General features: G+C 34.1%; 1 protein-coding gene across 2 annotated transcripts in view; it reads right to left on the bottom strand.

Moving 5' to 3' along the window:
• LOC103820215 (cadherin-9) overlaps positions 1-13,618 on the bottom strand; it is a 65,277-nt gene that overhangs the window by 39,935 nt on the left and 11,724 nt on the right. For both annotated transcript variants that reach the window (XM_009094896.4, XM_050970823.1), the window contains exon 2: positions 4,935-5,229. In XM_009094896.4, coding sequence (XP_009093144.4) covers positions 4,935-5,229 — 295 coding nt within the window. The remainder of the gene's footprint in view (positions 1-4,934; positions 5,230-13,618) is intronic.

Here is a 13,618-nt window from a genome sequence, read left to right as displayed (position 1 = left end):
GCTGGGTAGAAATCCTCCTGTGTAGAAATCTTAAAATATGTTAGGTGTCTTTGGTTAGAACTATAAATTTAGAAAGTAGCATTTTAAAGAAATGACTGGTAAACTAAATTAGGCATTGTCCTTTTTATTAATAGAATCAATGCAAAGATTAAAAAATTGTTGAAAAATACTCATCAGTAGCATGCTAAAGAAGCTTAATGAGATAAAAGTGGTAAGCCTTACTCATTGAAATTAGCAAGGCAGCTGCAGAGGGATGTAATAATATTGACCTGGGTGACAAAAGATATTAAATATATAGGACATCTCAGTGCTAATTTCCCTTTTCAAAAAGTTCCTAATAATTTTACTTATAGGCTGAGAAAATTTTATATTTAACTTCTCTGAAGTTTTTGGGGATTTGGATAGGTAGTTCATACTACGTCATGCTTGAAATCCACCAATTCTTCATTGAGACCAAGACTATACCTTAGAACTTTGGCATTCCATCAATTTAAAATGTTGAACCTCTTTTTAAAATTTTCTTCTTTTTTATGGGTCTTTATGAGTCTTCCTAACCTCTTTTTCTCATTTTTTTGAAATTATATTTTATTTAATCAATTTACTAAATCTAACATGATTGACAGGATTCTTCCAGTCCACTCTAGTATTGTGTAAAAATATAGCTACCGCAGTTATCATACTTTAGCACTTCAATACAGCAAATGATTTTAATGAGAAATTCCATGTTATTGAGTTGTAGAATGTTTTAAACTAACTTTCTCATTCAACTTTTGAAGTCAATATCAGTTTAACATGATCATTTCCATAAAATTCATCTGAAATGACTCTGCAGTCAGCTCACTTCAGTGGTTTTGATTACTCCCAGTACTAACTTTGCTACACAGCATTTTAGGTTTACCCATAACACTGTTGGATTGGATGCTATTTAGGCATAGCAGGGCTAATTTATATCTAACTTGATGGCTGCACAAACAAGTGCACAAATAAGCACTCATATTTCCCCAGGGCTTGAGTAGGTTGTGCTGAAAATCCACGTTATGCTTTCAGTCTTCTTACTATCACACTAGTTAAACATGACTGCAGTTTGCTTATTGGTTCTGAAAATCACACATTCTGTCAGAGGTTTTGACTTACAATTTTCCCTTGTGTGCTCCAGACATAGCTATTCCAAGAAACAGTCAGTAACACACTGAGAAGTACTTGGTATGATTGCAATTTGAATAACAGATATACACGCAGCTGGGAACATTGCTAGAGATGATTCCTCTTCAATTTCTCAATCTTAGTGACATTTTCCTGGCCTTTCATAAATTTCTGCTGTCATACTTGTTGGACTTGGCAAACATTATAAATGTAATAGTTAAGAAAAAAAATTGTTTGAGACAGAAAATTGGGGAGACATAAAATTTGAAAGAAACTGGGATTTTCCTAGAGGTTTTTGACCTGCTTTCCATGAGTGTATCTATTTCTTATAGTGTGCATAATGTAACCATATAGTGATTTCAGATGAAGTCAGAGAATTTCATTGATTAGATATGCAAGAATCTCCATATACAGTCCAAAAATATCCCACATAATCTCAAGTGTTTATGTGGGTACTGCTGGAATACTTTGACTTTTTCATTTCAGTTGGTCTTAATAAAGGTGATCACTCTCTTCTGCAGATTCTTGATTAAATTATATTATTCTTATTTTCATCCATTTGTTATAGAAGAAAATATAAAATAAAAAGTCATGCCATTTTTTATTCTGGAACCTTCTGGTTTTTTGAAATGATCTTTCTTTCTTTCTTTCTTTCTTTCTTTCTTTCTTTCTTTCTTTCTTTCTTTCTTTCTTTCTTTCTTTCTTTCTTTCTTTCTTTCTTTCTTTCTTTCTTTCTTTCTTTCTTTCTTTCTTTCTTTCTTTCTTTCTTTCTTTTTCTCTCTCTCTTTCTCTCTTATTTTCTTTCCCTCATCATATTCACATCATTTGTTCTCATTTTTGAAATGTACTACTTTCACAGCAGCAATAGCCCTAATATGTATTGCTCAATCAATAACATTTCTTGTTGCTCTTACTCCATGACATGGCAGCCAGGAGGGCCAACATGTCAGGAGGTGCATGGGGCACAGCATCACCAGCTGGGGAAGGGAAGGGAAGGGAAGGGAAGGGAAGGGAAGGGAAGGGAAGGGAAGGGAAGGGAAGGGAAGGGAAGGGAAGGAGGAAGGGAAGGGAAGGGAAGGGAGGGAAGGGAAGGGAAGGGAAGGGAAGGGAAGGGAAGGGAAGGGAAGGGAAGGAGGGAAGGGAAGGGAAGGGAAGGAAGGGAAGGGAAGGGAAGGGAAGGGAAGGGAAGGGAAGGGAAGGGAAGGGAAGGGAAGGGAAGGGAAGGGAAGGGAAGGGAAGGGAAGGGAAGGGAAGGGAAGGGAAGGGAAGGGAAGGGAAGGGAAGGGAAGGGAAGGCCTGGACAAGAGGAGACTGAGAGGACCCATTGCAGTAACAGCTTCCTTGTGAGAGGAAGAGGAGGGGCAGACACTGATCTCTTCTCTGTGGTTGCCAGGAACAAGGCCTGAGGGAATGGCCTGAAGTTGTGTCAGAGAGGTTTTGGTTCAATATTAGAAAAAGGTTCTTCACCCAGAGGGTGTTTGGACACTGGAACAGGCTCCCCAGGGAAGTGGCCACAGCACCAGCCTGACAGAGCTCAAGAAGCATTTGGGCAATGCTTTTAGGCAGAAGTTGTTCTTGGAGTGTCTTCCTCTGACCCAGGAGTTGGATTTCAATGATGCTTGAGATTCTCTCCCAGTTCAGGAAAGTCTATGATACAGTGGTTCTATGACTTGTTTTTCACAACACTCCAACCTCAAATTACACTTTAAATTCTACAGGAGAGAACTAGCTAAAAGGTTTGGGCCTACTGCTTTTACAACCTTAACTTTAAGGCTTTTATTTAAATTAGTTTTTTCCAAAAAAATTGTACAAAAGGGACTGCAACTAGAAATATATATATGTCCATAATCTTATTTACATCTGTATGTACATCCTGACTCTTTAATTAGCATTCCTATGACTGAAATTCAGAAATATAGAATATCTATTTTTATAATGGACTGGTCTGGATTTGTTCTTGTTCTGGATTCTTGTTCTATTCCACTTTAAAAAAAAATTACAAAACTACTTCTATTCATTCAAATTCAAATGCTAAAAATTCCTTTTCCAGTGGTTTTTATATTCCTTAATGCCAATTAATTGTCAACTAAGGACAGGAGAGACTAACTCACATCTTTTCTTTTGTCTATCTATTTGAAGCCAAAGGACATTGTTTGCTGTTTATTCCTTTTTCTTAAGGAAAAAATACACAAACTCTTCTTCAAAGTAAAACTCACCTTTTCTTGTGTCTTTTATGGACCCTCCCTGAACTTAAAGTAAATTATGGTTCCTGTGCTGTCATAATATAAACATTTCATAGGCTTAGTGTTTTTCAGGCAGTGCCAAAGCACTGGATAATTTTCACTTCTTTTTTATTCATGCCTCTCCATTGACTGTAATAAAGTTGGACTAAGTGATAATGTTAAACATGAACATAGTTTTTTTTCCTATCTATTCCCATAGAGTTCTTTCCTTACAAATATATTTAAAATTAAATATGACAGGTGATCTGCCAACCTTTTTCTTTCAGTGATTATCTGCAAAGTAAATTTTGAATGGAAAGAATTACCTTCTTTTCCATAAATCTTTAAAAGCAGCATGCTTGGGCTCATCACATTACCCATGGTAGTGTACTTGTTCCTTTCTCATGCTTACTAAATATTATTTTATTATTATAAAATATTTTATAAGTACATTATACATTTTTTTATTTTATAAAATAAATAGAAACAATATTTATACTCTGTTGTTTATAAAATAATTTTTTATTCTGTTATCCTTCTTCTACTGATCTCAGAGATATTAGCTTCTGGGAATTATTTTGTGAAGATGCATATTAATCGCAAGATTATTTTATAGGTATTTTATTGTATCTCTTAACAATGCCATCATCCATGACTGATTTTGCAAACCATTACAGTAAATCATGAAAAGTAAATAACTCTTGAGAATTTTTCTGTTGGTTGTTTCCCATAGCCCAGGGATTTTATGTTTACTTATCTTATGAGAGACACTGTCCCTGCTGGATAAAAGTGAAGCACTTAGATAATCATGATAACTTCTGATGAATGTGTGCTGGTGGTTATTATCTATCACTTTATATATTTTAACAAAACTCACAGAATTATTTTCCTGTTATGCTGTATTTCTCACATCTACTGTAACTCCACATTTTCACTTTTCATTTCAGCAGTTACAAATAGGTGTAAGTTTTTACCCATAAAGGTAAATATAATAATTTTAAAATATTTAAAATATATTATAATATTTAATATTAAAAATTCCATATTAAAACAAAGAATCAAACAAACAACCTGCCAACAAGAACTATCCATACAGATAACAAAAACAAGGAAAAAAAATTTAAAGACACATTTTTCATCATTTCGATGTATTAATTGATTTACATACTTACACATTTAAAGTTGTTTCTGTCTAAAGGTACTAAAAGTTTTGGTAAATTAGACCTTAAAATACAAAGATGATACTCTTCATGCAAGTGATAGCGTCAGCTGTGACAAAACTATGTAGTAACTGATGAGACAGCCATACATGCTGCATTTCTTGATGGTTCCAGTGGGCTTGAAAGACTAAAGAGTAACTTATAGCATGGAAAAAGGATTAAAAAGCAGATAAAAATGAAACAAATTAATTAAAGCAGAAATCAATTATTTATGATACATTGCTGGCAACAGAAATTGTTCCATGGATATTCAGAGCAGCTAGTGGCAAGTGCTTCAAATAATAAATTACTTATAGGTTCCCAATCAGCCCAAATCTTTTTTTATTTTACATAAGGAGTTTTTACCTACCAACTCCAGACATCTCCGGAATACTGGCGGTGTACGTGTCCTTGGTGAATTTTGGTTCATTGTCATTGATATCGTGGATTTTAATGATAAATTCAGACTCTGGCTCCACTTGTCTTCCAGTTTTTCTGTCTATAGCCTTGGCACGTAGCACGTACAGGGACTTTTCTTCTCTGTCCAATTTCTTTGCAGCATGAATATCTCCTGTATTTTCATCTATAATGAACAGACTGCCAGCCCCATCTCCTGTTAATATGTATTTTAAATTTCCATCTCCTTTATCTTGGTCAGTGTGTAGCTTCAGAGAGGTAGAAAAGAAGAATTTTATAAATATATATATATATATTGTTATTACAGATCAAATAATTCAGCATATATGAATAAGTCTGTACAATCTCAACTATAATTGGGGTCAGTAGTGGTTATCTTCAGTCAGTCTCTTGGAAAAATTGAAAATTTTAGACTCAGTCACACAAAAAATAGCTGCAAACAAACTCATAAGGACAGAGGAGGATGTAGAGGATGTTGAAATACTATTTAAAAGAACAAATTTATAACAAAAAATTGTATTTCTTTGAACAGTCTGACCAGAAACTACCAGAATTATCCTTTTAGAAAATGACAGGGACTGTTAAACTCCCAAATTTCTATTTGTAAAATAACTCTTGCCTTGTATTTACTGGTTATTGTTAAGGCAATCAGTTACTTTGAAACAAAAAAGAAGAAATTAGTTTTAAGTATTAGAGATTCTGAACTTCCCCAGATCCCCTATAAATGTTCTGATTTAACTAACTTGTGTTTCTAGTTGTATTGTTTTTTTATTTTATTTTTTAAAGGAACATCTTACCTCTGTTGATTACTTCCTTCTTTCTAGTTCTCCCCACACAGAAGAAATAATTTTCAAGAACACTAGGAGCTAAATGTTCAAAGCATAGAGAGGTCTTTAACAATCCTTTTCCTACTCAACCTCTTGGTAAGAGTTCAAAACTCTGTCCCTATGAACTTACAGGCACTGGTTAATTTGCCATACAGCACCATTTTGAAAAAGTGTGTAAAACCAAAATCAAAACAAGACATTGAAGCTGACCCAGGAAATAGAAATTTTCACATAATGCCCTTCTTCAGGAGTCTATTCCTCTTATTTCATTTACATGGCCCTGTAGTTCGTTTATATAAGCTTCTGCAGTAAATTTTCTTTATATAAATCCTTACAGTCACATCTCGCCACAAATTGGTGACTTGAATGCTTCTCAAGCATGGAAAGAGGGAATGTTATCTTGTCATGTTTTCTATTTCTCTGAATAGAAAAATATATCAACAACCTGAGAAAATCTTGTTCAGTATCAATAATGATATTACTCTAGAGAGTCACTAGAACATTAAGTTTATTTTTGCCATACCTTGCCTTGTTTCTGTGTCCCTGTCAGTGTTTACCTCCATGTTTCATACCTGAACCATTGAACAATTTTATTATTCTACCTGTATGAAGAATGATTGCAATAGATTTTTTCCAAATCAGTCACTTTAATTTTCCTCTCTTTTAACACTGTATCAGAACACTAGTCACCAAATACTATCTGATTACTGTTTTGGTCTTCCAGAGGTAAGACTGGATGGGATAACCATCCATGGTAGGTCATCTCTTAGTAAGTTTTAGTGCCTACTCTGTTCAGTGTCTATCTGTAATAAATACCTGTGAAAATTATTAAGGATTGCAAAGTCATCTGCTAAAAAGAGGTTCTGTACACCAAAAGGTGCAGATGAGTAGCAGGCTGTAGACAAATATTACGAGCTTGCCAAACTCATTTGGACTGCTCATATGAACAACTCTGCTGCTCATCACCCAGGGTCTACAACCTTCTGAAAGGGACAACAATGAGCAAGTGGTGGGAGCAGTGATCTTCTCTATGCTAACACGTGGTTCCTGTAAAAAAACATATCTGTCCATTGCCATTCCTTTACCCATCTTCCTAACAATATTCACACCCTCCAGAGGTGAGGTTCATTTACTTTATCCATCTGTTCAAACTATCTACAAAGACGTCAGGTAACTCAAAATTTGGTAGGTATTTTAAGTTTCCTATTTGCCTCAAGTTTCTACCAAATGATAAACAGAACTTTCAAGCATGATAAAATTTTGACTAGAATGTGATGGAGTTCTAGGAATGAAGAGTTCTACCACCTATTGACAATTTACTATCAGGAAGTACTAAAAATGTGCTTGCAAGCTATCACTTATCTTAAATGTGACAATTTCGAATTCCTATGGATGTTTTGTTTTGCTCTTCACATTAGAGGAATCTCCATTTATCTGTGAAGCAATTTTGCAACACCATAGCTTGTGAAAAAGAAAAGAGACCATTTTCATATACAAGAATAAATAAAGTAAAATATTATCTGGCATCCTATAAAAATAAAATACTACTTGTATAAAACAGAGCAATCAACCCATCTTCTTACTACTTAGATATATATATATATAAATGCAAAACATGCTTTCAATTTCTGAGGCAGAGTAACTTCAAATAACATTGTGAAGGTTTATGCAAAATTAGTATACTGATATATATATTCATAAAGAGACACTGTAATGTAATTTTGAATAATCCATACTGTTTCTTGATGAATAGTAATCTTCTATGAACTGCTTAAATATTTTGAATTTGTAATATGAAATACAATTCCAGCTTTTCAAATGTTAATTATTCTACTTAAAGTCTACAGAAAATTGCCTGCAGTAAATCACATGCAAAAATGTGGTGTGTTATAATAATCATGCCTTTTTATTGACTAAAACCAAGGAACAAGAACATGAGAATTTTCTAATTCCTGTTTCCAGTTACAGTAAATAAATTTAAATACAAAATAATTTGTGGAATTTTTTTCATAAGTAAATTTTTTAGGTGAAAGAGGCTCAGATGTTCAAACTGGAAAAATAATATTAACACATGTGATCTGAAGTAATCCTTGACTTCTGTCATTTCCCTCTACCTTTTACAGATTCAGGAGGTCTGGGAATGCCCACCATTCACAGAAAGCAAAATGTCATTCCTGTTATTTATTCTACATGACTTTTCTCTAAGTGGATTGGGGTAGGTTAGAAAGCAAAAATTTCGCATGGGTGGAACACAAACCTTTCTCAAATCACAAATTAATCATTCTGCAAGTCAGAAACATGAAACACTTTGATAAATTGAAAAAACCCCATGACCAGCATCTCCCTCAATTCAAACCTACAAATAAAAATCCAAATAAACCCCCCTCAAAAACTCCAAACAAAGGCAGATAATACATTAGATTCTTAATATGTATATATCATACATATTGACCACTGATAACAAATGCCATCCCCATTAATTCATTTGAAAGGAGCTGGAATGAAGACATAACCAGATACACTGCTGAGAATCTGGATTTCTTAATATTCCTTTGCACACATTTCTGTCTTTGTAGTCTTCTGTGTGACTGGGTAAAAAATTCTCAACACAAATTTGCCTGTGGATCATCAGAGACAAAGATATTAGAAATTATTGGGGGAATGGCTATCACCTATTTTTTAACAATGTATGTCTCATAAATATAGGCATACTTATAAATGGTCCTACAATCTTTTTTTTTCCTTTTTTTTTTTACCTAGAAAAAGTGTGCCTATCAAATTAGCCTGTCTATCCAGTTTTGTGAACTGAATTTTTATGTGATGTGATAATTAAAATCTTGATGTTCTCAAAAATATTGACATAATTTTATGTGGATCACTGTTACTCTATTTTTTAACCAAAAAATGAGTAAGCAAGCAGAGATTATCTCAGAATTATGTAGCATAATTTTATTTTCCCTAAACCAAGCACCTTGCTCCACTAGTTTACACTTCATCCTTATTTAGTACTCAATATTTATCAAAGAGGTGTTTATGGCACATACCTTTTTGGTTTTAGGCAGTATTTTATTTGACTGGGCATTCTTAGTGTGTCTGAGGCTAATTTATGACTTCTCTCAGAAGTGCTGTTATACACAGTAGACAAGATATCTGTATTCTTTGAAGTGAAAATGTATCTCAAATAGTTAAGTTCAGGAATTGGTATGGAATGTCAAACAAAATATAGAGTAAAAGAAAAGGGAATATTACCTTAGAAAAGAGTTCCTTAAAGGTCCATGTTTCTTATCAACTCTGTTTTAATTTACTAAATTTCCAGTAAACTGCTGCCAATCTCATTCTTAACTGTAATAGACAGTAACTATTTTAAAGTTAGGCAGACATATAATCAATGGAAGAGGAGAGAATCAATAGACACAGTTAACAAATTATATAGTGATAGGAATGCATTTACTGCATTGAGAAGCAAGAAATTGCCAAACTTCATCTAGATTTCATTTTATTTGCAGCTTTCTTCCGTACAACTATTGTAGCAGAAGAAAAGGAGAATAAGAAAAAGGCAATAAGAGCTACTTGTTACTAGCAATGGCTATGAATAAATAGAGTGAAAACACTTATTTGGTTGCCTGCATTTAGAAAGGAGGTATAATCTCCTTTGTAGAGAGGGGAAATTAAAGACAAAGACACATTGGAAGAGGACAGACCCATGTTTAAGTTGAGGTAGGCACTCTATAATGCTTACAAAATAGGAGGTTTACAGTGTGCCTCTGGATCTTGGTTTAAAGAAAGGTCTGTTACCAGAGATCTCTTACCTCCACTGTCTCCAGCCATACAGTTTTCTCCTGCAGAGGAATCCTGATATCTTGTGGTCTATTTGCCTGAAAATACTTTTTAGTAGGAGTGGAGAATTTTCTTTCCTTACCTTTAAAGTGAAGAAAATATGCTGGGGGGTGGTTGTGAGCAAACAAACTCTTTGGTGGCATTAAATTTGTATATCTGCATATTTTAGGGGGACAAAGACAGGCTAATTTCCACATTGTCCTGGTGAAACTACTACCAGAACACAAGTGAACATCCTCTTTAGGGGTATGTTGGTGAATCAGGATTGCATGACACAGCAAAGTTAGAGTACAGATGCGCGTGGGATGGTGAAAAGGTGCAGAGTTTTAAAGTCAGAAATATTGTAAAGGGGGGACGAAGTGTTCAGATGTTTCAAAAACTTGAAGCATTATAATCAACAGCTCTATAGCTAGAAAGTGTTGGGGTTTGGTTGTAATGTATACAGACCTCCTGGCTCTGGGAAATGTGTACAGAAATAATAATAGACTGTAAATGGCATGAACTATCAACCTGAAAAATATTATTAACTGTCAGATTGAATATGATTCTTTGAAATATCCTTATATCTGTTTAAATTTAAAGATACTAAGTATTATAGCAAGCAATGGGGAGGGACATGGAAGCATAAGTTATTCAGGTGTGTCCACAGTGACCCTTTCTAAAAATAGAGAAAAAATAAGAAAGTTTCTCTATTTGTAGGGTTCTTCAAACATCTTCTAATCACAGTTTTAAGGAAAAGCTCATGGCCTGAGGGAAGAAACATGCTTAGCAAAGGAAAAGATGTGCATGTTTCTTCTACAAAGCCTTGTGTCTATTTAAATCAAATTTCTATTCATATATGGTGATTATATGATGCTATTTATTCTGAAACTGTGAAACAGAAAGAAATTGAGTTTTCTAAGTTATACAAGTATGTATTAAAACACAAATTGATTTGAGCCCAGAAATTTAACTGTAATTATCATTCTTAGCTTGCTCCAATCAAAGAAGGTTGTGTATACAGAGGTGGGAAAGAAGACGTATTTGTGAAAGAGGATAAGTATTACCTGAAAAAAAAAATTAATTCTAATCAAAAAATGAAATTGGTGTGCTTGAAATAAGTGCAGCTATCATCTCAGCCAAACTTAAAATCTCACACACAATGTATTGAGTGCTAGTGACAAGCAAAATATTAACTAGTGCCCCTACCGTATAATTTCAGACCTAAGTGAGATCCACAGCAGTTAGAATACAGCATCAACAGCAGCTCTGCCAATATTCTGTTTCATTAGCATTTTAAGTAATTAAAAACTCTAAACACATCTTAATAGCTGCAGTAGTTCTTCAGTGTGGATTGAGGTAGCAGTACATGCATTGCTTTAATTTCCTATTTATGTGTGTTTAATCAAAAGTTTTATGTATGTGCTAAATGGCAATGTATTTACCTGACTTGAATTTATGACATCAGCACAAACTTCTTAATTAAACAACCAGACTCTGTGTGTGATGGTAACCTAAGTGACTGTATATTAAACAAGGCAAATGACATTTACTTTCCTTATCTTCTGCTTTCCAGCATCTGGTTCTTGTGTTCAGCTGTCTATTGTTAGCAATTCTCTAGAGAACGATATTGTGAAAAACACTGCTGACATCAGCTGCAGGTTCTGATTTTTACTAGATCCTTAAGGGTAAATCTTGTTTCCATTCAGGAAGAGTTCAGCAGAATGCTCAGTAGTCTTTTGGTTTGAAGACAACATGGGGAAATTCCATATATGTATTCTGCATACATAGGAAGGAATCCTGGAAACCAGAGCTGGATCTTCATGTGCCTCCTTACCCTTCTTACCTTCGGTATCTCCTGTGCCCTTTATAAGTTGTAGTCAAACCTGCAAAAATGGTTGCATCCTTACTTCTGCACAAACTGGATTTCAGAGCACATATTTTTTTTTTGTCTCTACTCTCCAAATCAACAGCTGAGTTAAAGGTTTTCAGCCTGATGAAAAGAGCCAACTTTCTTTTGCTATTATTTATGGCTTGCCATACACAGACATTTGTCTGTTCCATAAGATAAGATACAGATTTACAGGAAGTGACTCCAGTCATCAATTGTGTCCATAGGGTAGAAATTATGACATCATAACACCTAGCATTGTCACTTTAATCAATCCCTGGAAAAGGTGTTAAATCCATCTTTATTTTAAAGGCTTCACAATAGCAGAGGATATCTTTCTCATAGATTTTTCTTTTACCAGAAACTCCTGAGTGGAATCTGTCTGTGTGCCTGACTTTCCTTCCTGTTTCAGAGGCACACAAAATGTCCTTTGGTTTCAAAAGATGTGCACAGATTGGCAGGAATAAAAGCCGTGGCTTAGAAGCAACATGAGTTTGTCATATGGATGGATTATTCCCTACCCTCTGCAGAACTAATTGCTCTGAGCTCAGCTCTATGCTAATAAGCTTATAAAAAATACTCTAGTAGGGGAGACCAATGGTTTTTTAGCCAAATACTTTATCTCAGAGGCAACAGGAGGTGCTGGTTTAAGAGAGTAGTCATTCTGACCACTGTACTTTTTGATTATCTTAGTGTCCCTGCCTCCCTGGCCCCAGAATTTAGAACTTTTAGATCATATTAGACCTGTGTTTGATTTTGTGATTTGTTCTCTTCTATTTTCTTTCATGAATCTGATGTCCTTTAACTTTTCTTGTTATCCATTTCCTAACTTTGAACAAGGACTGAATATACTGCGTGTTTAAGTATTTTCAGGAATGGGCCATCCACAACAACCTCAAGAATATACCAATAACAGGAATATTTGAGTATTTTGTCACTTCTGATCATAATTTCATGTACATATATATATAATATATATAATATATATATATATATATATGTATACTTATAGACAGTTGTGCACTGATCAAGACTGCATGGTTTTTAGGAAGTCATACAGTATAATGGAATAGTAGGATACTGAGAGGTAAGCCAATATGATCCGAGTCTTTTTTAGCTTAAATACTTCCAGGATTTCAGCACCAAGCCAACAAAACCAGACTATAGACCTGGTGACTGAAACTTTTCTTAAGCTGTTGGATATGTAGTTTCCAGAAATACACAAAATATATTATTCATTCTTCTTAAAACATACTTGTTTTTACATAAATGCATTTCAAACCTGAAAAGTTTTTATGCTGAGTTTCATGCTTATTGATTTGGAATGACCACAAAGATTAATTCTAAAAATATGTATTTTTCCTAAGATCTTACTTTGCAAATGGGTTAACAAAATATTTTTGGGACAATGTATATATCTCACAAGAAGAAATTAATTAATTACTCAATACTAATTTCAGAATTCTATTGTTATGTGGTGGAACATTAGATATCTTAAATATTTATCTAAAACCAAATTTTCAAATGAACAGTACTAGGAAAGAAGGCAAGATCATTGTTGAAATTATCACTAAGGTCCTTTGTTACTGCTTATTTTTTGACAGTGTTGACCAAAAAAAAAAAAGAGAAAGAAAAAAAAAATCATAAACTGAAGTTAATTTTGAGTATTATACTGTTTTCTCTGTTCTGCTGACTGTCTTGAAAATGTAAATTGTCATATGAACTCAAGAGTAGTCAGTGAAAATTTTCTGTAGATTTATCCATGTCATACCTTCCTAAGTGTGAGTGCAATTCCCCCACTCCATGTCTGCTCCAAGACAGGCATATGCCCAACCCCTGGAAATATATGGGAGAGTCTCAAAGGTAGGTATAACAAAGAAAAAGGTTTTTAATCAGGACAGGACATAATAGGAACCAAGCCTTGAATCTGTGTTATGATAAGGTAGCTTCCTAGGGGAAGCTATTTTTTCAAGAAAAGCATCATGAAAACCAGTAGTTAAGAAAACATTATTTAGTCTCTTTTTTCTTTTTCTTATTTGTCACTCATTTTGCATTTATTGAAATTTGCATTACTTACTCTTTTAGCTCTTTTAAATCTTGTTT

The sequence above is a fragment of the Serinus canaria genome, chromosome 2 (genome assembly GCF_022539315.1).
Source record: "Serinus canaria isolate serCan28SL12 chromosome 2, serCan2020, whole genome shotgun sequence".
NCBI classification, from domain to species: Eukaryota; Metazoa; Chordata; class Aves; order Passeriformes; family Fringillidae; genus Serinus; species Serinus canaria.
This window is presented reverse-complemented; position numbering and strand designations above follow the sequence as displayed.